This window comes from Venturia canescens, chromosome 5 (genome assembly GCF_019457755.1).
Source record: "Venturia canescens isolate UGA chromosome 5, ASM1945775v1, whole genome shotgun sequence".
NCBI classification, from domain to species: Eukaryota; Metazoa; Arthropoda; class Insecta; order Hymenoptera; family Ichneumonidae; genus Venturia; species Venturia canescens.
In genome coordinates this window covers 9,253,535-9,278,262 of record NC_057425.1, presented here as the reverse complement: position 1 = coordinate 9,278,262, position 24,728 = coordinate 9,253,535, and the positions used below count along the sequence as shown (strand labels likewise).

At 39.0% G+C, this 24,728-nt stretch overlaps 5 protein-coding genes and 1 non-coding gene across 7 annotated transcripts in view; 4 read left to right on the top strand and 2 right to left on the bottom strand.

Annotated features, from left to right (window-relative positions):
* LOC122411433 (uncharacterized) overlaps nucleotides 1–9,659 on the top strand; it is a 37,577-nt gene extending 27,918 nt beyond the window's left edge. Inside the window, exon 5 of the mRNA XM_043420198.1 lies at nucleotides 1,883–9,659. Within this exon, the coding sequence (XP_043276133.1) occupies nucleotides 1,883–2,142 (260 nt within the window). The 3' untranslated portion in view covers nucleotides 2,143–9,659. The remainder of the gene's footprint in view (nucleotides 1–1,882) is intronic.
* TRNAP-UGG (transfer RNA proline (anticodon UGG)) lies at nucleotides 583–654 on the top strand. Its single transcript has one exon. It is a non-coding gene; the product is annotated as a tRNA-Pro (tRNA).
* Nucleotides 9,660–10,010: 351 nt separating the features above from the next.
* Elp3 (elongator complex protein 3) lies at nucleotides 10,011–12,846 on the top strand. Its single transcript, XM_043420196.1, has 8 exons — nucleotides 10,011–10,163; nucleotides 10,251–10,492; nucleotides 10,609–10,812; nucleotides 10,889–11,142; nucleotides 11,324–11,513; nucleotides 11,590–11,807; nucleotides 11,925–12,185; nucleotides 12,299–12,846. Exons 1-8 carry the CDS (start codon nucleotides 10,145–10,147, stop codon nucleotides 12,594–12,596), a joined length of 1,686 nt encoding a protein of 561 aa, XP_043276131.1. The 5' UTR covers nucleotides 10,011–10,144; the 3' UTR covers nucleotides 12,597–12,846.
* MFS18 (major facilitator superfamily transporter 18) lies at nucleotides 12,587–15,702 on the bottom strand. Its single transcript, XM_043420197.1, has 7 exons — nucleotides 14,955–15,702; nucleotides 14,107–14,280; nucleotides 13,903–14,032; nucleotides 13,626–13,722; nucleotides 13,368–13,533; nucleotides 13,121–13,279; nucleotides 12,587–12,783 (listed from the first exon to the last, which is right to left on the bottom strand). The coding sequence occupies exons 1-7, from the start codon at nucleotides 15,370–15,372 to the stop codon at nucleotides 12,644–12,646; spliced, it is 1,284 nt and encodes a 427-aa protein (XP_043276132.1). The 5' UTR covers nucleotides 15,373–15,702; the 3' UTR covers nucleotides 12,587–12,643.
* A 652-nt stretch (nucleotides 15,703–16,354) lies between these two features.
* Nucleotides 16,355–20,440, top strand: MKP-4 (MAPK Phosphatase 4). Its single transcript, XM_043420200.1, has 2 exons — nucleotides 16,355–16,595; nucleotides 17,085–20,440. Exon 2 carries the CDS (start codon nucleotides 17,128–17,130, stop codon nucleotides 18,169–18,171), a length of 1,044 nt encoding a protein of 347 aa, XP_043276135.1. The 5' UTR covers nucleotides 16,355–16,595; nucleotides 17,085–17,127; the 3' UTR covers nucleotides 18,172–20,440.
* On the bottom strand, nucleotides 19,091–24,407 carry LOC122411437 (paired mesoderm homeobox protein 1-like). 2 transcript variants are annotated; one of them, XM_043420204.1, is made up of 3 exons: nucleotides 23,633–24,407; nucleotides 22,305–22,477; nucleotides 19,091–20,990 (listed from the first exon to the last, which is right to left on the bottom strand). In XM_043420204.1, the coding sequence occupies exons 1-3, from the start codon at nucleotides 23,754–23,756 to the stop codon at nucleotides 20,562–20,564; spliced, it is 726 nt and encodes a 241-aa protein (XP_043276139.1). In that variant the 5' UTR covers nucleotides 23,757–24,407; the 3' UTR covers nucleotides 19,091–20,561. The 2 variants fall into 2 exon arrangements, 1 of the variants encoding a protein (XP_043276139.1); XR_006261149.1 differs by lacking the exons at nucleotides 22,305–22,477; nucleotides 23,633–24,407 and adding an exon at nucleotides 21,398–21,823 and having other exon boundaries at nucleotides 20,855–20,990.
* Nucleotides 24,408–24,728: the final 321 nt, after the last annotated feature.

Here is a 24,728-nt window from a genome sequence, read left to right as displayed (position 1 = left end):
TTTGATTATTTTTACTCTTGGCTAAATGCAAATGGTTTCGAAGACTGTTAGCTTCAGGTTAAACGAAATACAGAACTTCCATTAGAGGCGCAAAACGGCGTGCCACAAACAAAAAAATCGATCATTTCTACGAGCGAATTTTATGAGTTACTCCAACATAAAGAATCTCTGTTTTCCAATTCTCGAATCTCAGTTCCTACGCTATGGAAACAAAGTTCAAAGCGATTTTACTCCAATCCTGTTTTCGTTCGATATTCCGTCTATTTTAGTCTCTTGGTTGTGTCGCATCGATTTTTTCGAAGAATCCTCTTTTATAGCAGTTTTAAAAGTGTCACGATGTCACTGTTGACAGCGAATATTTGTGCAAATGTAAAATACTCCGAATCCGTTTTTTTTTTTTTTTTTTTTTTTTTTCATAGTTTATTGTGTCCAACTGTCTCCGTTACATATATAAGTATAAACTTTCTTGAAAAAAACTAAATTTATGGTAAATTTGGAACAATCAATACTTTTATTAGCGATTTTAAAAGTGTCACGATAATATTGTTTATAGCAAATATTACTCCAATTTCAAACAACTCTGGCTCAATGGTCTAGGGGTATGATTCTCGCTTTGGGTGCGAGAGGTCCCGGGTTCAAATCCCGGTTGAGCCCGAATTTTTTGATTTTTTCGCAAATGCTCCAAAAAATATAGAACGATTATTATTTTTCGATCGTGGCATTGTTGAAACGCGATAATTTTATGCTGCAAAAGTAATGGCCAACGAGTACGGTCACGTGGCTGACGTACGTATTGGAGCGAGGAAATGCTTACGAAACTGGTTGCCAGTAGAGAGGGGGAAAGAAAAAAAAAAACCTGTTTCGGAGCATGAATTTTTTTTTTTTCTTTGCTTCCGGAAGTAGAAATCGGAACTTTGACGTCAGATAAAAGGATATAGAAATTCTCTTTGATAAGAAAATAAATGAAGGAGGTGATTTTTATCTGTGCTCGAGGGAGATATGAATAGAGAAAGACAGAGGTGGGGAATATCGCAGAAAGAGGTCCTTGAACTTTGGTGGTCGGATCGGGGGACAGAAATCAAAACTTGCAAAGAGAGTATCTCACGACCTTGACCCGAACCTTTCTTCTCTCTCGCTCTTTTCCCATTCGCTCTCCTTTCTCTCTCGATTTCTCTTTATTCTCAATTTCTCCACCAGCCCCGTGGGAATTGACGGAGCTGGAATGCGAGTCCAATTATTTTGGAGCACAGAGATCGAGCCGAGAATCTGCTATCATTTCCATCACTCATCGTATATATTTAAAAATATAGATATAAGTATAAATTATAATACACGAATTTATGTGTGTGTGTGGCTTTTATTACTGTGATGGAATACAAAAAATTTAGTGGAACTCGAGCATGAGGCTAAACCTTGAACGTAAAGTGGAGCAGCAGCAACGCTATATTCATATTTATTTATTTCTATTCAAACGCACATCCAGATTGATTGATATTAGATAAGCTACTCGAATTCCAACGAGCTCACATTTCCCCGCTTATCTTATCTCGTTAATTTGATTTCGTAAGAAGAAAAACATAATGAAAACAAAACGAGTGCTCGCGTGCTCGCGATAAAATGTCAACGAGTGATCAAAATACGAGTTAATATTTCATTCACCGTAATCGTAAAAAATAAGATTAACGCGGATTCAGCTATTTATGGACTGCACTTAAACTCCTTATCACAAATCTTGCTTGTTTCTCATCGTCAAACCTGCAGAAAACCTGCGATAAATATTTTTATTTTTGTGCAACATATACAACGTAACGTAAGCATCGATGACTCGCAAAAAAAATGAAGATTTTTATACTCGCCTGATCCGAATGTTTTGTGTGCGCAGGTCACTTCACGCAGCTGATATGGGCAAGCAGCCGAAGCTTTGGAGTTGGGAAGGCGCGCAGTCGGAGTGGCAAGATCATCGTTGTTGCTAATTATCAGCCGGTTGGCAACGTCTCTGGACAGTTTCAACGCAACGTATTACCGCCTCTGCCAGATTGCGGCAATTTACCATTGCCGCCACCGCCGAGAGTGCGCCAGTACGAAGAACCGCCCGTATCCGAAATGTCCACCAGCAGCAACAGCTCCATCAGCACGCAATAATACAGAACTACGGCCAACTGCATTTTCTGCCTCTGCACGCGATGGAGCGGACGTCGTTGAACTTTTCCAGTCATTTATATACACGTGCACCGCTCGCGCGAGCCGAAGAACCGAAGAAAAACATCAAAGCGATCCGAAAATGTTGCCCTCGGTTACTTTCGTACTACGGCGACGACGAAGCCTTGCAAACCGATTCCCATTTTTATCGTGAAAATACGAAGTTATGCTCGAAGTAACGCGGAATTTGTTTTTAGACTTTGATTAAAAAGCGAATTTTCTAAAAGGGAATTTTCAAATTCAATTAAAGCAGAAAGTCAACTTTTTTTTTTTACTTTTGAAATGAAATAATTTTTTTTATTACTCGCGAGTCATAAAGTCTCGGTTTTTTGGCAATTTGTTCATTCTTTAAATGACGAAACAGCAAAAATCTCATTTGGTGGTGAATTCCTGAGGGAGCAAACCTCGCTCGGTCGAATACAGCAATAAAGAAAATACGAAAAAATGGGAAGTTCTTGCACGTGGAAAATTCGAGAGCACAAAACGTACGAGGGATGACACAACGACGCCACCTGCAGTGGCAATTGAAAAAAGCAGTGCGAATGGAAACGTTTGCTGATGGAGCGAAAAAAAGCCCTGGAACGAAAAAATAATAGTGATAATAGAAACACGCGGGTCCCACATTCCTTTCAAATTACAAACGAATTTTTATTGAGATAGAGAAGAAAAAAAGTGCGAAACAGACATTAGCCGCAAAGAGCCACTTTGCCGACGATCTTTAAACTGAGCGCAAATCTCGACGGTAATAAGTACGAAGAAACGAATCTAAATCCGCCTTAAAGCTGAGTACTGCACCAAGTCGAGATTTCCCTTATGGAAAAGTCCATAAGAACGTGAAATTCAATCGAAATTATTATTTTTATCGCCGTTCATTTACCTCGGAACTAATTGATGAAAAAATCGATAGAAAAAATTATGATTATTATTATTACACGATAATAGAGAGCTTATGTGGGATTTCGTCGAATGCCCGATGCGAATTGGTAAGGCTTGTGTCTTGAAAAGTCGTAATATCCTGCTGATTGATAAAAATTACTCAACAGGCGAGATTACAATCACGAAATGATAAAAAAAATAAATACAAAATCTTAAAAAAACAAACATTTGTAAAAATGTACGTCGAGGTAAAACGAGCTGCTCACGTGTTTTATCCATGTTGTTGAAGCGTCATCCACGCTCGTAGTTCTACGATTTTTTTTTTGTAAGAATGCAAAAAATGGAGAAATATTGAAAATGGAAAAGTTGTGTTTTAGAAGTCGTATGACGATGCGATGTTTTTAGTGGCTCATTCGTGGATTTGAAATGAATGAGGAATGAAGAGAATCTTCATTATTACACGCTCGCTATATTTGCTCGAGCTTGTTTTTCAATGAACTCTCGAGAATCAGTTTTATTTAAGTTCGAACATGCGGTGCCTATAATTCGTATAAGGGTTTGTATAAAATATTTGCTAAGTGTGTAGAGTGTCAGGGTGTTTGTTCAATAGATGATATTGATGAATTAGCAATTAAGCATCATTACTGATATTATTGAATGCCCGAGAGCGTTTTTTCGTCGATGTTCGAAAAGCTTTAAAAAACATCATAGATTTTATTTGTTGCTGTTAACAACGTTTTTGTCTAATTCGTTATTTTTGGCACTGAGTCGAGAATGAAATGAAAAAATAAATAAGAATCACGGTCGAATGTGATTCCAGGTAAACTGTTGACGTAATGTTTTAACAACATTTATAATTAATAAGTTCGATGTGGCCTATGCAGAAGATAAAGCGTTTTCAGTAAGTTCGCAAAATAACAAGGAAAAAAAAACATACATTTATTCATTATTATAAATAAAATCGTGTCATTGGCGTCAGTGTCCGAATCTAACGAAAGTGAATTAGAACACCAAACGATTTTTCAATGCAAGTGCTCATGCAGTTTTAAAGGGCGCCCAATCAAATCGAACATGCCCAAAATTACGTGTTTTCCACGCCGGGCATTTATCATTTCAATTTTAAATTAGGATACAATTATACGTCTTTTTATTATCGAACATTATGCTTCGTTATCTTTTTCGTATTATTCAGATCAAACCTTTTTATACAATTGAACAATTGGGTTCGTTTTCTTTTCAAGTCCGTAAAAAATTAATCAACCCATCGAAGCAATTACATAATACACTTTGTTGAACCAATTTTCTTCTCTGTTGCAATGGGAACGCAAATTCGTTTGTGCGTCAGAGCAGACTAACCAATTCAGTTTCGGTTGTTAAAAAAAACAAACTTGAACAGAAAATATTGGAAAAGTGATAAGAAAATCGTTCGTGAATTTTTGTGATTCTTAGTCAATGGGGAGTTTTTCTGATTGGCTTTTGTTGGAGATTCACTACAATAATGCATATTATTATTAGTTATAACTCCAAGTGGTTATACGCGGATGAATGGGCGAATGAGACATCATTGTTGATTGCATAGATGATAGTTCGTTAGAGAGATATTTTATATGGTTGTTTTTTCGAAGAAATATATGACGTTTAGGAGGTGCGATAGGGAAAAAGACATTTACGAAAAAGGTAAATGCTTGCACCTGCAATGGTTCATGTTTGCATCGTTGACAGTTTCAAATTATACGCAAGTTTCGTAATAGTTGAACAGTATCCCGGAAGAGTAGCCTTAACAGAATTGTTGGAGCTTTGCAGACGTTGCAAAGTCAATGAATTTCTTCCCACTTGAATTTCCGATCGATGCACAAATCTAAAAAAACTTTGACTTCCATGTATAAGTAGATTCGAGAGATTTCTTTCCAATAGAGAATGACGACACTGCTGGCGTTTTTCAACAGCAGTTTTTCTGCACTTTTTTTGAAATTTTTTTCAAATCAAAAGAATTCGGAGTTAAATATGACTCTGCGAGTTGGTACGAGTGGTTACTTTGAGCGTAGAAAAATCATTCAAACTTATTAATAGACTAGAAATAATCTAAACAGTTGCGTAATAAAACGTAGCGAAGAATCAGACGGACGAGATAATCTCTCCCAAATACTTATCATTTATTTAGATGAAAGACACGTGTGATCAAAAATATTCATTAGTCTTAGGATTGAGGCGAGTGCTAACAGAAAATGAGAATGCCATTAGATCGACTTTACGTTTCCTTCTACCCAGTCGATTAGGCATCATTCTAACTTCTCCGCGCTAATGCACCGTCCCGAAATGACGCTTGTAGAATAAAAATTTTAGAATCGCGAGACAAAAATCGATCTCCCTCTTCGTAAAAATGAAATCATTGCTCGGACGATCAAGAAACTCATCGAGTACGCTCAAATTTAATAATGCTCTATAAAACGCTCGTGGAAATGTACGAAATTATTGCTCTTTAATACGTTGGTGAATAATTTCTCCAAAAATAGTGTTCAGAAATGAAAAAAATTCCAATTTTCATCCGCATTATTTATACTGTAAGAAAAATCAATAAAAACCATCCGCTCAGGCGTCGTTTGAGCTGCGAGGAAAACTCTTTACTTCGAACTCGAATAGAGAGCAAAAAAAATTGTTGTTCAACGGAAATTAACTCTACGAACACACAACGATCGTATGAATCTCAATTGCAATAATGAGAAAAATTGAATTTACGTCAGTAAATCGATAAAAATTTGATTAATTTGTAAATTATCAATCAGCCCAAATTCCTCGCGAAGGCCCTTCAAGCCTCGTGACAAAACGATGCGGTCCTGATAGCAAATACGTTGTACGCCAAAATGTCATTGCTTGACGTATGAAACACCGCAAGGATGTGAGGTTTACGAGAGACGGCTGAACCAGTGGAGGTGAAATGGTCCGTTTGATTAATTGTGTTATCCATGCAGACACCCACGTCGAGGAACAAAGCCTCGTTCGTGTTTAACAAGCGCACTAATAAATTAGTCTAATTAACGTGTCGAGTTGAATGTAAGGGTATAATGTATATAGGAAGCGTAGAGCGTGATGTTCTCTCGACGGGCAGTTTCATCAAACAATGCTTCAGCTTGCTCTTTCTGTATGAAATTCCTGATTAGACCGTCCCTCGAAATTTATTCATACTCGAAAAATCCCGACAATCCAATTTCCTCAATTCCTTTCATCAAATTGAATATCCAATTTATTTTTTCGTCTCTTCATTCTTCGAGTGATTTTTTAAAAACGGAATCTTCAATGAAAGCCCACAGCGAGTTGAGTAATAATGAAAATGATTTAAAAATTTAGAAAATTCGAGAAAAGTTTTCAAATTCTCCATGTTTCAACGACGCACATTTTATTCCCCATCTCCGAATATTTTCGCGTTCATCTTCTCGAGAGCTCGAGGCTTTTCGAATCGGAATGAAAGTAAATTACGTGCACACGCTCTCATTGGAATTTTTCGAGTCCAAAAGTCACAGGGGGAGCTTCAAAGTGATATAGAAATCCTTTCAACACGAATGTTTGCTATTTTATACTCGCCGGGCCGGACATCAATAATTCTCGGGAAAGGGAGCTCAACTAAAACGATTTAACGAATTAATGAGTCCGCTGGAGGAAATTCCACTTCGAGGAATCGAACCTTTCTGAGTGACGAGGACGAGATGACTCGATGAAGTTTGTGGGGGATTGAGATGAGATATATACCGGTGGAGAGAGGAGATACGGCGATGGTATGGGGGAAGTTGGGTACCTGCAATGCGCCAACCTTAATCTCTCCTTCTCTCACGTGTTTCCTCTCCACATTTTCCTTCCCTTATTTCAATTTTCCGACAATAATTACAAAATATTCGTTGGAAAATTCTCGTTTTTCTCCGCAGCTCAACTTAACGAAACAACAAAAAAAAAAAAAAAAAAAAAAAAACATTCTCTTTATCAATTTCAAAGTGGAAGGATTTTTTTATCCTGCGTTAAGCCCTCGCAGAATTTATTCACATTTTCCCATAAACCGCTTTATAATCTCGTACAATTCTTTAATGAGCGACGAAACTGTCGAGAATGAGAGAATATGAGAAAGAGAGAATAATTGCTCTTACAAAACGATCTTCGGCTTTGATACTTCCTCGATAATTAAATATCCCTTTACTCGGATACTGTACTAATTATGTAGTTAGAAATAATTGATAACTCGAAAACCACTTTATTAACCGTCGACGACAATGCCAAAAAGTAGCTGCATACGTGTACGACAGACATATCCAACACTTTTTGCTATTTTAGTAAATCTGAAAATGTATACCGAAGTATAAAAACAAGAACGATTAAAAATTAATTATAATGCCATTTTATATCGGTGGTCGCGACGTTGCCGTGCGATCGAATTTTTTTTTCAATTTTTCCTCACATTTCTACGCGATTTCGCCTACTTGGAGATTTTTTTTTCCAATTATTGCAAACTTTATGGTGTATTCCGGACTTTTTTTTCGAGAATTATTTATTCGTATGCTAATCGAGGAACGAGAGACCGAATTAACCTCGCAATCAAAAAGTTTTGCTTCGATTTTAAGAAAAGTTTATTTTTTTACGAATTATTGTGAACTCCTTTCAAGATTTCATTTATCCAAAATACTCAATAATTTTTTTGAGTTCGAAGATTCGAATTGTCAAAATTTTCGAGCTCCGCGGCCGAGCGACCACAAAATTTATAAGCTTAACGATCTTACATCGTGCCAGCACAATCATCGAGGTATCCTTAAATTAAATCTTTATGATAAATACGTAAACCTGAACGAGAGATGAAGGAAAAAAGAAAACTGAAAAAATTAAAACCAACAAACATGAAATCTTTGCAACAACGACGATGATTTTTTGCGAGAGGGTATTGGCCAGCAATGCTTGATTCGCTTGGTAAATATGATAATCGAAATAAGAGCTTCTTTTCTGATTATATAAATAATAATAATAATTCTACATGCATAGAGAGTTAAGAGAAGAAAAAAAAAACGATTGATCAAACCTGTACGATGAAACTAGTGCAATGGGCTGTGATTATACGTTATAGCGCGCGCGCACGCACACACGTATTAAAAACACTGTAAAACGGAGTCAGAATCGAAAATGAATGAAAAAAAAAAAAAAAAAAAAAAAATTTTACACAAAAAAAGAAGCAAAATGTGAAAAACTCCTCGCAAAAAGCCGCTTAACCGGATTGACGATTAATCCCGAGATCGAGGATACGATCGATCGTAATTATAAAATAATACAAAAGTCCCTGGAAAAACATAATGAACGATAATTACGAAAAATATTGGAACCGTGTTCATCATAGGTTATTTACATAGAATCGTGTGATTGGCTTTAAAAAAAAGGAGCTTCGAGACTGCGAAGAATGTAGAAAACTGTGTAAAAACGAAGCGCGAATGTTTTAATTTTTTTTTTTCTACTTATTTCATGTTGAATTATTCGTAAAATATTAATAGAATATTTTTCAAGCATTCGCATGTAGTGCGTACATTCGCCGCACAACCCTCACGCTCGTATACCAAAAAATGTGACGGAGTCTTGATTTTTCGAAGCAAATAAAATCGTTCGAACGCCCCTGATCCTTATTACCCCGGTTGGAATCGAAGTGACCCCTATTGGCCTACACGAACATCGTACTGACTCTCATTACCCTGCCAGACAATCCTAGCGACTCTTATTACCCCGAAAGTCGTATCGAGTGACCCGCATTGCCCCCTCGAGACTCCGGTGCACAAATAACGCTTTGCATCGTATTATTATTGTTGCGAAATACAATAAACAATAAGCACGCCTATATTATTACCTCATTGAGATTTTAGCGAAAAGAATGACGATTAGATGCTAGTCGGACACACGTTGTTGAATGAACACACACGCGGAACAAAAAAACAATAATGTGTTATCGTTTTTGAGAATTTACGGAAGACAGCGAGAAATGGTTCAAAAATATTAAAATGAATAAATTTTAGTGTGGTTGATTGAGGAAAAAATGCAAGTGTCTTCCTTATAAGAATGTTCTTGCATATATACGAAATAAGTTCCTAGGAAAAGTTAAAGTTGAAAAAGCGTTGAAGCAGGAAGTGTGTAGCTGGCAGTGAATTGAAGTGAGAAATGTTTGCAAGATCGCGCCGATAATTAATTTTGATTCTGAACGTGAAAACAATTCGTGTGGGTTCGATGTGTTGAAAATGGCATACTATTTGTACGATTTAATAAGATTCGTGATACTCAAACGATGCCAATGTAATTTTGTGTTTTCCCTGCGATTTACCAGCTGTCACGGTGTGCCGTAGCGTTCTCATTGGAATCCGTATTACGATGAAGTCCACGTGATTTCTTTGTGAATTTTATGACACTGTTCACAGGCGGGCATAAAGGAATGGTATTTATGTAATGCAACAACAGCGACTGTTCAAACCCAATAACCTCTGTTCGACGAAAAAAAATGAACAAATAAAAGATCGTACGTGTAATCCTTATATGACATCTGAATAAATCATTGTTATTGACTTTGGAGAAAAATAGTTTTACGTTCGTGTTCATGTACTTTTTATTATCCAAAAATCTATTTTCTCCCATGCGAAATAAAGACTCTTTGTCGTTTGTCGATATCGATTGAGTCGTGCACACGTAATTCCACTTTTGGCTCGAGCTCGAGCTCATATATATAAACGATTAACGATCGAGTTTTTTTGTTTGTCTCTATTTGAATAATGTTGAAAATGATAAAATTCAATTATATATATGTGTACACAAAATCATTCTGAGATTGAAAATTCTGTTTTACCCATTGTGGGTAGTGGGTGTGCCATCTGAACAGCTGACCACTGTAGTTTCGCCAATAGCGCTGCACGTATTTTCTATCTGCGAAGCGAACCACTCTCGTTTTTTTCAGGTGTACAAATCCACACGTGTAATAAGGTGTAAGATTACTAAGAATAACTGTGCGGGATAAAGTGCCCTTTATTGTCGTTCATTTGTACTCAATTGGAACAAGGACTTTTCAATCATGGTGCGAAAACGCAAAGGTAAAAAAAATAGATTTCATGAACTATAATTCGAGTAAAAAAATTATATTTTGACCTAACCGTCGGTTTGTCATTATTTTCCGGCAGTCTTTACCGAGAGCAAGGAGGAACGAATGGTTATGACAATCGGTGAAATAATTCAAGAACTCTTGATCGCTCACGAACAACACAGGGACGTCGATCTCAACAAATTGAAAACTCGAATCTCCTCCAAGTATGGACTCTCATCCTCCCCTAGACTCGTTGACATTATTGCCTCAGTTCCGGCCGATGCCAAAAATATTCTTGTTCCAAAACTCAAAGCTAAACCTATCAGGACCGCCAGTGGTGTAAGTTACAACATTGCGCTTTATTGTCAGATTCAAATCCTCTGATGCTGATGACGCATCAAAATCTTGTGACACGATTAGATACAAACAAAAATACATTGAATTTCATCCTGCAGATTGCCGTTGTTGCCGTAATGTGCAAACCACATAGATGTCCCCATATAAACATGACAGGAAATATCTGTGTGTATTGTCCCGGAGGTCCGGACTCGGATTTCGAATATTCCACACAATCGTACACAGGGTACGAGCCAACATCAATGAGAGCGATCCGGGCTCGATACGATCCTTTTTTGCAAACAAGGCACAGAGTTGAACAGGTTTGATTCAGAATTTCATCTCCGCTACATTAAAACCAATTGAAGAATTCTTCAAAAGTTGCATTTGATTTTTCAGTTGAAACAATTGGGCCACAGCGTTGACAAAGTCGAATTCATTGTCATGGGAGGCACGTTTATGTCCCTGCCGGAAGACTACAGAGATTTTTTCATCAGAAACTTGCACGATGCGCTCTCCGGGCATGTTAGCAATACCGTTGACGAGGCTGTGAAATTTTCAGAACGCAGCAGGACTAAATGTATTGGAATCACGATTGAAACGCGTCCAGATTATTGTCTGAAGAAACATTTATCGGATATGCTTCGTTACGGGTAAATTAGAATGGTCCATTTAAAAATATTGAAAACTGCAAAAAAAAAGAAAATATCAAAATAATGAGAGTAAAAAGTAAAATCATAAACTTACTGAGAAGCAAAAATTCGTAGAGCCACCGAAAAATTCGGTTTCAAAGAAATCGACATCTTGGAATTGTAAATTTTATTTTAAAAACAGATGCACAAGGCTCGAGATTGGTGTTCAATCGGTTTACGAAGACGTAGCTCGTGACACGAATCGAGGGCACACGGTTCATGCGGTATGCGAGAGTTTTCAATTATCTAAAGACGCTGGGTTCAAGGTGATCGCACACATGATGCCGGATCTTCCGAACGTTGATATCGAACGAGACATCGAGCAATTTGTCGTGAGTCACCAGATTGGCATGTAAATTATTGCTGTTTCTCCACAAATTTGTAATGAGAATTTCATTACATTTACAGGAATTTTTCGAAAATCCAGCTTTCAGAGCTGACGGTCTCAAGATTTATCCAACCCTCGTTATCCGCGGTACAGGATTGTACGAGCTTTGGAAAACCGGCAGATACAAAAGTTATCCACCGAGCACTTTGGTCGATTTAATTGCAAGGATCCTCGCCCTTATCCCACCCTGGACTCGAGTTTATCGCGTTCAAAGAGATATTCCAATGCCATTGGTCAGGTAAACACATTTAAGAATTTTCATCAAAATTGAAGAAGCTAACATGCTGCATGTTTTTTCCTTCTGTAAAAAAAGAATCATTAAACCGTCGTTCATTAATTCAATGTCTCACTCCAGCTCTGGCGTTGAGCACGGTAATCTCCGAGAATTGGCTCTCGCACGTATGAAAGATTTCGGAACGGATTGTCGTGACGTCAGGACCCGTGAAGTCGGAATCCAGGAGATTCATAACAAAATCCAACCGTACGAGGTCGAGTTGATCCGGCGTGATTATACGGCCAACAACGGTTGGGAAACGTTCCTTTCTTACGAGGATCCTACTCAGGACATTCTCGTTGGACTTCTCAGACTGCGGAAATGTTCCGATGAAACATTTAGGTGCGCAATTTATAAGAGATGCTCGAACATACACATCACATAATCCTGTCAACCGAGCACATTTTGTTTTGCAAAACAAAACATTCAAATTTTGGTTTTTCCTCGCGTTACAGGTCCGAATTGAAAGGGAAATGTTCGATAGTCCGGGAGCTTCACGTTTACGGTAGCGTGGTACCAGTGAACGCGCGTGATCCAACGAAATTCCAGCACCAAGGATTTGGTATGTTATTAATGGAAGAAGCGGAGCGTATTGCGCGAGAGGAACATGGTTCCGAAAAAATAGCAGTGATTTCGGGTGTTGGGACGCGAAATTATTATAGAAAAATGGGCTACGAATTGGACGGTCCATACATGTCGAAAATGCTCGAACAAGAGCGTTTGGAAACGGACGATGAACGATGTTGTCTATAAATTATTTTATTTACACTTCCGATACACCCATCTTATTATACAAAAAATCATATGATTGGTTTACCACCTCCAAACGCCAGATACACGGCCCAGCCGAATGTATCGATAGCGGCGATATAAAGAAAGACCACAGGCCAGCTGTGGGTCATGTGCAAAATGTATCCAGCAAAGTAGACTCCAACGAAACCTAGAAGAGAAGAACTTTCGTGTTTTCAACATCATTTTAAATAAAACAAAGTCCTTGTTACAATTCCGTTTTCGGAATTATGTTTTTTTTTTTTTATAAACTAGGAAGATGAAATTTTAGTTTATTGTTTAGCAAAATCTTAAAGCATAAAAAGTTTTTGTACAAATTGACTTTACGACTCTATTTTTGTGAGCATAGTTTTATCTACTGAAAGAAACGCATAAAGAATGAAGAAACCCACATGAAAACTGGGTTTGTTTCGCATTCGCGTGCTTGAACTGAGGCCTTTTGCTCATTTGAAGTTTGAGGACGCGCATTTTAAGGCGAAAATACTGACCAGGGATAGCGCCAACAGTATTCATGAGTCCGAAAACGCTGCCCGAGTGTCTCGGTGCAAGATCCGAGGGATTGACAGCAACAGCATTGCTATGAAAGCCTGAACCTCCGATAATTAAAGTCAGACACCAAAGTGCCCCTTGGAACGTCTGTACTCGAGCTGAAAGATCGAAAACGCTATAGCGAAACAGGATAACAGTTGATTTTTTACACGTCATTGAAGTTTCTTCCAATCGAAATTTCTTTACCGAGCACAAGGAGGCTGACGATGCCAGAAACAAAGCAAAAGCTTTGGATTATTTTGCGCGTCGATGTGACCGAGTATCCAGAATTGATGAGCTTTTCGGAAATGACTTTACCCAAAATTGTGCATGGTAGCATGGACAGCCATGGCAACATATTTACGACCCAGCCCTGCAAAAGAAAACCAGAAAAGAGGCTCAATTTTTCACCGTAAATGCCATGTTTTGAACCTCCTACAATTATTTTTATCCTGCTCGAAATACCTTGACTTCGGGAAAGGTGTCGTGAAAAAACATTGGCATCCAGGAGAGCAGTACGAAGAAACAGTTGTTTTGGCAAGCATGAGCTATCACACAAGCCCTGTAAAGAAAAAAATATTTATTCATGCAAAAAGCCATAATTCGAGCAAAAACCTGAGTAAAGAAACGAGTCTGAAAGCCTGACAGTAAAAATAATAATATTTGGAAATCGAATTAAAAAAAAAATAAAATAAAATAAATAAATAAATAAATGAGGAAAAATCACGAAATTTTTATTTACCAAAATGATGGTTTGGTCCAGAGCTTTTTCCAAGGTAAATCATTTGCAGGAGACTTTTTCCAGACTCTACTGCTATTTATGGACAAACTGTGATAATACAGTATCGCAGTCCATGCCACGCTTACACCACCTGAATAAACGAGGAAAAAAAACATGAGTTTCCTCGTTTTCTCATATTTAAACGTGGCAAGAGACTTTCTTTACCTAACATCTGAAAAACCAGCGACCAGTTATAGTTCTCCAATAAGTAAGAGCCTAACGAACCGCACAGAAGAATTCCCAGAGCTGAGCCAGATATCAAAACACTAAAAAATGAGGCTCGCTCCGATTCGTGAAGTCTTTGACTCGTTAGGCTTATCATACTCGGAAAATGCATTCCTGCAAATATTGCATCATAAAAAAAATTAACATCGACAGATTTTGTGCTATTTTGCAACGTAAACGAAAATATTAGTTCGACGAACATCAAAACGAAACGATCGTAAAACCTGATGGCATAAAAAATTCACGATTGCTACTCAGCGAAATGTTGTGAAGAGTAGATAAAAATGGTAAATTCATTCCGGATTTTAGTCATGAATTTACTTGGTTTAAAAGTGTGCTTGGTCGAAAATAGCCGAAGATCTTATTCACGTTTGTTTTTGTATTCAGAACAATGCAGACCAAATTTTTTGTATGAATTATTTTTAAATCGTTGCGATAGTAATTGTGATAAAAGTATTGTTTTATTCATTTGAGCAAGTCTCGCATCAAGTGTCAAGAGAGTAAGAATAAATTTCAAGGTTGAGTTAACACGAATAAAAAAATAGAACGAATTTGACAGCATTTCGAAAATATAGCCTCACAAAATATAATAATTTTTATCAATTAACTGGGATATTGAATTATCGATAAATTTCAATTGAAATTTTGATACAATGTTGCTGGTCGGAATAAATGGAGACATTCCCGCTCGTATTTTTTGTTATCGGTGACATAAATTTGAAGTTGAATACAGATTATTTGTATGGAGATTTCCTGGAAGCATTATTTTATCATAAAAATTGGAGTACCTTGAAAAGCGCCACTGATAGCTCGAAACGTGGCAACGGCAGGCACCGAATAATCGACATTGTCAAACAAGTTGATGACTTCCGGTAAAAAAAACGTACTAGTCGACCAGCCGAGGGCAGCGAACCAGATAATTTTTTGGCCACCAATACGATCGCTGACGTAGCCACTGGCGACTTGAGTCACGGTGTAGCCCCAAAAAAAACTTGATAATATTATTCCTGAGTCGGTTTTGGTCCAAGATTTTTCTTTGCTTATTACTGGCACTGACAATGGTACAGATGCTCTCGTAGCGTAAATCATGCAAGTACCAAAAATGAGGGAAAAAAACCATCGTCTTCTTTCGTATCTGCTCCAATAAATATTCCGACTTTCGTCAGGTAATAATTTCGCTATCGTTTCGTCCGATTCCATCTTCATAACACTTCAATTATTGAAAAAGTTTTCTTTTTTATTTCGATTCTAATTCAACAATTTCTCCAACATTCGTCACCACTTTTTTTTCTACCTACAATTACTTTCAACGTTCTCACTGAATAATAATAAACAAGGATGCTGCTGCATTGTTTTTATCAAACAATACATAAACACTTTTGCCTCAAACTTCCTCGTTTACACCACACTTACGATGTGGCTAATGTCCGCACAACAAAATCACGCACATCTGTCAGTGACGATCAGCTGTCGGCTACTGTCAGTTCTTTCCCCGAGTTCTTTCGCTTTTCAAGTCCCAGAACCCTCGAACGAGCCTTGCATTGCGGAAGTACCAACGATGCAATTGATTTTGAAGTTCTAGTACCGTCCGTTCAGATGGCTCTGTTCAATCAGTGGAGGTCAACTTCAAAGGAAAGAATAACTACTTCGAACCACCTTCAAACTATGCTTCGTTGTATTTTCGATTAGAAAAACGGTACATTATTACTAAGGCTTGGCCAAGCAATGAAAAATGCAAAAGATGCCTGTCAGCTCAATCGTTTCGGGAACTATACCTTCCGAGGTTTGAAAAACTTTCTTTCACGAATGTAATAAAAAAAAGCACAGTGCATTTTTTATTATTTTCGAAAGAAAACGTTTCAATCCACATTTTCATCGATTTTTATATTTTTCATAAATAAACGAGTTTTTCAACTTTCGAGAAAATTTATAAAAGTCACGCAACAGTCGAGAGGGTAGCTAAATCAGAACCACACATCAGAACGATCTGAAGAAACATGTTTCAAAGAACGTTTTTATTACCTGAGTACAAACTATAGAAACGTTAACCATGAACTTGTAGAAAAAAAATATTTTACATTAATTATAGACTATAAGATTTTTCAATCAATATTAAACTATTGATTTTTTGTGAAGTTGTTACCTTGAAGAAGACACGATTCGTTTGGTTGATTTTCCTGCCTTACCGACGCGAGAGCTTCCCTTTCCACATTTTGTAGTTTGCGACTTAAAATACGAATTTGCTTAGAGGGCAGTGACGTCACTTTTCATGGGAATCTCTATAAGACATTGAACTGGCTTATTAGCTATTCCCTGATTGAATCCAGAATTCAGTGTGTTTATCGAGCGAGAATTTGGTCCACCGGTTCGTTATTGACAGCACCACACGTCGTTCACACTCGTCTAGGAAATTCATCGCAGTTTTAAAAGTAATTATGACATAAACTTAACATGATTTTCATTACTTTCCTTTCCAATTTACTTGCCAATAAATTGATATTGATTTCTTGTACTCTAAATGTCAAGACTCTTCTCCAACCTCCTGATATTATGGTCCACAGTAAACAGCTGCACAACACACGTTTTAATTACACATTACGCGGGAAAGTGAAATTTTGATTTAAAATAAATTAATTGTTTACTACTTCATTGATGAATTTGTCCAAAAAGTTTTGATCCACTGCCCAATATTTTCAATCCATAGAATTTTTTTATCAAAAAATATTCGTGATTTTCATACCGTGTCATTTGTATTAATACCGTTTCAATTTAATTCTCCAGTTTTTCATTTTCATACTAAATTTTTGACTCAACCCATTCAAAATTAGAGGAAAAAATAATGAGCAATCGAAGATCAAAATCCAAAAAAGAAAGAATACTTTTCAGACATCGGTAACTAATAAATGAAATTTTAATAGGAAATAACATCATAGAATCAAAGTTTCGATTCAACAAATTGAGATGTCAAAGAAAGAAGTTGAGGATTATGATGCTGGGCCATCCAGCAGGGACGAGATTCACCCGGGTCTATTCCTGGGTAACTTGACAGCAGCGACAGATGTGGAATGGTTGAAAGAGGCAAAGATAACGCATATATTGACGGTAGATTCGTGTCCATTGCCCAGGAAAATTCAGTTGTTGCCGAACTTGACATTAAAGTACATTCAAATAACGGATATGCCAAGAGAAGATTTTCTCACATACTTTGAAGATTCTTACCAGTTCATAGATTATGCTCTGGCAGGTGGAGGTCGAGTGTTGGTGCACTGTTATTTCGGAGTGTCAAGATCATCGACTCTGGTGATAGCGTACACAATGAAAAAGTACGAAATGACATTTTCAGTGGCTCATGATTTGGTGAAATCAAAGAGACGTTTTGTCTCGCCGAACGCTGGATTCATGGCCCAATTAAAACTGTACGAGGACATGGGATGCAGTATCGACAACACGAACGTACAGTTCAAAATGTACAGACTCCAAATAGCTGCTGACATGGTGAGGAAAGCAAGAATACTGCCTGGAAGTTGCGTCGATCTGATAAAAGCTGATCCAGCTTTAACGACCGTTCGTCCCGAGCCGACCGTTTATCGTTGCAAAAAGTGTCGCCGTATTGTTGCCAGTGCTAGCAATGTGCTGCCTCATTCACCACGAGAGAGACAAATTTGGCGACACGTCAGCACCAAAAGACGCGACAAATCACCCAAACCTGCCAAAATAACTCTACCGGAAACTACTAAACCGGAGGAACACAAAGCAGACACTTCGGCAACTCCTGAACTTTGCAACAAAACCTATTTCATCGAACCACTCGCTTGGATGCCCGATATCGTTCACAACCTCGAAGGCAAACTCAATTGTCCTAAATGTGATGCTAAGCTCGGCTCCTTCAGCTGGATTTCTGGTTGTCAGTGCCCTTGCGGCACCAAAATCGCTCCCGCCTTTTATCTCGTTCCTTCCAAAGTCGACTGGAGCAATGCAGTGCAAAATGTTCTCGTTACCGTTTAATCAACGTTACAAAATTGTACATATTTATAGCTATGCACGAGGTAGAGATTGACCTTTGAGCGTTTTTGTTTCGAGGATCCTCTTCCGTGCCATTTTATCTACTCGAGAAAACTCGATTTTTTCATGCTCCGCACATTTTTTCTCCTCATGCAATCTCAAGGTTTTTATTGATCTGCGTAAACGGTTGTTCAGTCGTTAAATAAGATTCTCCAGCACATCTCAAGAGGTTGTGATTTTTTGATACAACTTTAAGTAATAGTCTGAGTGTACGAAAAAAATCGGAGTGTCTAGAGGAGATAAAAGTTGTTACAAAAATTTAAAGAGGAAAATAATGTTATCGAATTCCATAGAATTTTGTTGAATCTTTCAGCCGAGTTGAAAGTGTTTTGTTGGACAATAATGAAAAGAATTATTCCTCGAAATTATCAAAGATTCAACCATTTTTTTTCCAAGCAAATAATTTTAAAAATTGGTCATTCAAATCGAACGAGCTCAAGGTCAATTTTCGATTGAATTTATCGAAAAACTCGCGTGCACGCATTGTTGATTCGCCGGACAACAGAAATTCCCGAATTGTGGTAAAAACGGCGCTCTGTGTGACGACGACGAGTGCAAAGTATCCGAATCATTCTAGTCTTACATAAACCTCACTCAAAGCTCCGCCAATTTATTGTTTTCCACAAATTTTCGGAGGAGAAAAATAAAAACAATGATCGAGCACTCGTTCACCGCAGCGCTGTAATTACCTCAAAAAACACCTGCGATAAAAAAGAACGAAAAATAAAATAACAAACGCAATGGACCATTTAATTAAGACTACAAAAGTGAGAATATATTCTAATCGCGTGCCAAACACGTTGCTGATTTGTCGTCGGTGACATTTTTAATATAACACATAATACAAATAAATAAATACGAATAGAATAATAATAATTATTATTATTCAAAGTAAAACAGAAACGAAGAAAAATATAAACATTTTGCTGATAAGCGAGCTTCCACTTTTCCTTCCGGATATTCATTATGTCTCGTTACAAATTTGCTTAAAAATGAATATATTTATACACTCACACTTATATAATAATATTATATTATATTATATTAATATAATAATTACTGTCATTAATATTGTCATTATTGTATAATATAATAAGTCTATGTATACACACGTACGTACTAGTTAGTACGATTTAGCACCCTGCAAGCTACACTCTAAATTCCCACGCGATCTTTGACTCGAACACGCACGGTTTGTGCTTTTTAGCCATTTTTTAGTACCCGAGTACTTTGTTGTTCACTTATACACGTTGTTCGTTATCAAATATCTTGTGTTACATTATTTTTATGCATTCTCTTAAATTCGAAGTTTACCCTGTATTTTGATCCTTTGTAAAAAAAGTACGCTATTTTAAGGACGTACGGAAGGTGCTCGCGACCGTTTGCTTTTAAAATATGGTTTCATCGAATCGCTGCATAATTCGATTCCGTCAATTTGGAAAGGTTTACCGATACTTGAGTTCCGATAATGCTTAGATCGCTGGCTCGTAAATAGTTGACAGTGCAACCTCAAGTTTGGGGCCGGATTTCGAGTTGGAAAGAAGATTTTTCTTCAAATTTGGAGGACACGCGTTCTATTATCGTCTGTCCCGGTCAAACGGTTGGAAATAGAGCAAAATTCCAGAGGACCAATTTTGTAGGGAATTAAATTCCCTATAAAAAAGTTTACGACGATAATTTTCGTTCTCCGATAGATTAATTTCGAGAACGAATTGAAACAATGAGTCGAAAGTTGGCTCTACGGAGGACTCGATAAAATAAAATTCTCGTGCTTTCGCTCTCGAGACTGAAGTACCACAAAAAGGAAAAACTAGCTAAAGTTCTCTGCAGAAAATTTTATTCACTCCGAGGTTGGTTCTACGGAATTTCACTTCACTACCAACCACTTTTTGCGGCAATAAACGAACTCATATTCTTCAACTCGGATAATCTAATGAAGAAAAAAGCCGGGTAAAAGTTACGAAACTTTTTGACTCGGAATTCAGTCTCTAACTCTCGTTCACGGTTTGCTTGCGCTGCGATGCTCTGGAAAAATACGAATTTTATGGAAGCATCGATTGTTTTTTGTCTGTTGAATGAACAACGACAGAAATGGAGTTTACAAATGTTCTTTGTTCGCGAATAACTGTTATTATTGTTTATAGAAATCGTTATTACCAGTCGGCAATATTTGTTGTCTCAATACAAATGAAATATATAAAAATGACTGAAATATTTTTCGTTCCTTCTATACGTCCTTAAAGCTATAAAGCGATGGTTCGAAGTGTTATTCAAACCGCAACGAGAGTCGTCTCTTTGGGACTGTGGCAATATTCTTTGGGAGACGGATGACGTCACATGCTGGCGTGCATAGCCGAGTACGAGCTTCCGTAAGGATGGCCTCGAAGCCTCAAAGCACTGATGCCGTTAACGGTGGAGGCGGCATCGAGGCCGTGATGCAAATCAGTCTGATGATAAGTCGGAAAAGCAACGTTTCCCAAATTAGCAGCATTGACAAAGCCGTGACAAGTGCTCGACGTCGTTTGTACTGCTGTATAATGTTGCGGCGATCTCCAATAATCGCTGTAGCCGTATTGACCCAACTGCGACGATTGCATCGTGCTCGTTTCGTTGTTGTTTCCATGCTCGTGGGAATGCGTCACTCGCAGTGGCCTCAGCGGCAACGTCGTTGATTCGATTTCCCGACTCGTTGAAACTCCACGATTCAGCGCCGAGCTTCTCTCGTTTCGACGGAATTTCGCTCGTCTGTTTTGAAACCACACCTGTGTGCATCAGTGTCGACAAAGTCTGGTTATTTTACCGTCTCAAAATCACTTTTCGTTCTTTCTTTTCGTCTTACACTCATCCGAATTCAATTCCAATCGCGTAGCGCAGTCAGCCAACGATTCAACAGCACCGGACTCTAGCGTACGAAATTCTCACACTGTTCCAGACGATCGACCCATTTTACGATGAAGTCGATATTCCGATAGATTCAAATTGTCAATATGATTTTTCACGTTTCTATGGAACCATTCAGCAGAATTCAAAATCTTTACACTCGGTTACATTCTCAATAATCATAGACAAAAAGTTCTCACGAAGTAAACCGAATCGCTATGGGCCAACGCTTCCTAACCCTCAAACGTAAAATTGGCACGACACCTGGAACATTGAGGCTGTGTCTAACCTGAAACTTCGCGATTTATTTCGAAGGTTTTCTGGAAAACGTAGCTGCTGTTTTTCCGATTCAAATTGACGTCGGATAGATCGCGTTGTTCTTATATCTGGGGGCATGGCGTTTTGAGATCTGTTGCAAGTAGTAGAGCCAAAAATTACGAGTGCGAGAGAGAGAGAGAGAAACGGATACATGTCGAGACCGGAGACGGGACAGCGTGACGGCTCCTGGCAGGCGCACAGAAACGCCGCCGCGCAGCTTTGACACACAGGACGGACTTCCACGCGCTCTGTATAAAGCCTGGCGATGTCACATGTACGAGAAATTGGACGGAGATGAACGAAGAAACAGGCTGCGTCTTACTGTCGTTTATTCTTCATCCTCTTTCTTTCTCTCTCTCTCTCTCTCTTCCGAAGCGCACACGTGCTCGACGACTGAAGCGACACGCTCTTTGCCGAACGCATGTGCTTCTTCGCATATATAGAAACTCGTGTCAGCGCCGCCTGTACGGAGCGAAAGAGCGACAGTCACGTCGGCTAATCATAGCAACTCTCACTTTGACAACCTGTCTCCTCCGATTTTATGCCTGCATGCCTCCCTGTGTCCTACCAACCTTTGGGATTCTATGTTCACGTTGAGCAGAAAAATAAAACGACGGGGAAAAAGAAACGGACGGGCTTGAAGTGCTCGAAGAATCGGACTCACGGATTCGGTGGTGTATCGTTTCGCGGGAGCGAGTTGGACGAGGAAGTACGAAATTTTGAGGAAAATAATTACACTCGCGCGAGGTATTTTTCCACAAAGAGTTTACTAAAGTGTTGAATGCAGTGAGAAAAAGGATCGCAGCTCTGGTTAATGAGTTTAGAAATTCGATTTTGAGAATGTTTATTCTACCTGATGGTATTGAAATCGTAAATACCTGAACTCGAGCCTCGGACAGGGAAACTCTCGTCGCGAGTTCCTCCCTGACAAACGCATCTGGATAATGAGTCCTCTCGAAAACTCTTTCCAGAGCTGCCAGTTGCTGAGCCGAGAAAGTCGTTCTGCTTCTTCGCGGTCTTCGGCTACCGGCTGTGGCACTTTCGTTGCAATCTGTGAATTGAGGTTAAGGTCGTTAGAAGAGTTAATAAGTAGGCGCGAGGAAGGAAACAATATTTCGGACAATGACGCGCGGAGGGGATTTAAGTAAAAGTGCTTTGTCATGAATTCGATGGGTTCGAGATTCGAACAGGAGATTCCACTGAATCTTATTCGATTCTAATTACAGAAGCGACTCCGTGAGACGGAAATTCCGGCGATTAATAGATTCAGTAAAGCGCATCGTGAGGTCGACTCGCTCACGGAGCATTTTGTAACAAATCACTGGATCGTAAGCAAACGAATGTTGCATGAATCGCATTTGATTGTCAATCGCGATTGAGCGAGAGCGAATGAACGAACTCTTTTTCGCATGGGAACGTTTGATTTTCTTTCGCGACAGAATGAGCATCGCCATCGGAATGATTGGCCGAGGAAGATCGGCGAGGCGAGAGAACACCCACTCGCCGAGCTCTTCCGACACCGCGTCGTTTAGTGTGCGCCGCATATGCGGAACGGGACAAGTTGAGCGTGCAAAAAGGATTCTCTCTCTCGCTCCATTTTTCTTTTCTCTCTTTCCCTCTTTCGCTCGTCGAGAGTGCCAACGCCATACGTACACCCTTACGCTCTATAGATCTTTTCAATACTGCAAAGGCTGCCTTGCCGTCCCGCACACGCGGCGGGACCCTCCACCGGCTGATTCTCAATGAACTCACTGTCCTCGGGCAATCATCAAAGCGGCATAATTCGAGCAGCATGAATCTTTTCGTCATTCTCTCTCTCTCTCTTTCCGCCTATCTCGATGCAATCAAACGCCTCGGTTATTCGGAAACGCTTGAGGCTTTAGACTCGATTATCGTACGCTAGCTTTTTCCAGTCGCGCAAAAAATGCATAAACGAGACAAAATATCGAATGCGTTGGGCCGCGGGCTATTCAAATTTCGCTTTTCAAATTCATGCATTTTTCGATCCTCCATAAAATCATGAAAATTCATAACAATAAAAAATACTCTCAATTAATTTTTTTCCCATTCGTTCTCGTCGGTCTAGAATTTTTTTTTTTAATTTCGTCGTTTTCGCCCAAACTATGAGAGCCAAAAGTCTCTGATTTTTCGCTTCTCACTTTCGCGATGCGACCGCGCGCGGAGCTTATTGTTTTTTGGCAATTACCGAGTGAATGCGCCGGAGTTGATAATAATCGAGAAACTGTAAAATCCTGAGGCACGTGAGGATTCGTGATCTGGGAGACGATAACTGAGCCAGCGTTCGGGGGATGCTCCACGGTTTGCAGCATGTTGATTCCGTTCAGCCAAATGGAGTTGTGTCATTCATAAATCGCCTTTGGCAGTCGTTTCTCCCTCGATCGAAATATCGTCGAGAACTCGACAATGCTAGTCAGAATTCGAGAGAAAAAACTATTCCACGATTTCACTTCCAAACTCAATCGACGGCGAACTCACGAGACACTTGACACGTGCCAAAGCGTTTTTCATCGGAAAGCGTAAAATATACTTTCCCCGCAAATTCGTCACTCGAAAAATCGTAAAAACTTCGCCACTCCGGATTTTCAATCAGACTCTATTCGAACCGAAGACACCAACGTTGCATTTCGGACAGTCAGCGGATTCGACGACAAAAACAATTCTCGCGATCCACCCCCGAAGAGAACCTGACTCACCGGACAAATTAAATCATCACAATTGAATGACGAGTTACGAAAACGCGGTCTAGTAAATGGTAGCGCTCCTAATCGAATTATTTAAATGGCGGTTTCAATTTGCCACGCTGTTAAGGCGGCTCGCCCGAGACTCTTGCGACTTGTTCCAGGGTGGCAGGGACGCAGGGACAATGTTATGGGATCGGGGAGAACGAGTGAGCGAGATAACCAGCGGGATGAGTCGCGCGGGGGGGGAGGAGGATGAGAAGTGGAAAAAGACGGGGGGCTTATCTTTGGCTGTGATTTTGCGTGGAGGAGCGTGCGTAAGGAGGCAGAATGCCAACTGACTTGCTCGAGTTAAGACGTACTTAAAAATCGACCCCTGCGTCGCCCTCTCTCCATCTTTATTTCTTCTTGAGAAACATGCATTTTTGCTTGTTTCCCACTCCTTCCCACTTTGGTAACTCGGTATAATTGTCCTTCTTCGACTTTTCGCTTCCTCGTAATCGTTTCCTCGCTCTCTCGCTCTTGGCAACTATACGAGCTTCGCTCGTAGTCGAAAAATAGAGCGTTTTAAGAGAGTAGGTGGAGATTCGGCGCTTCGCTCCA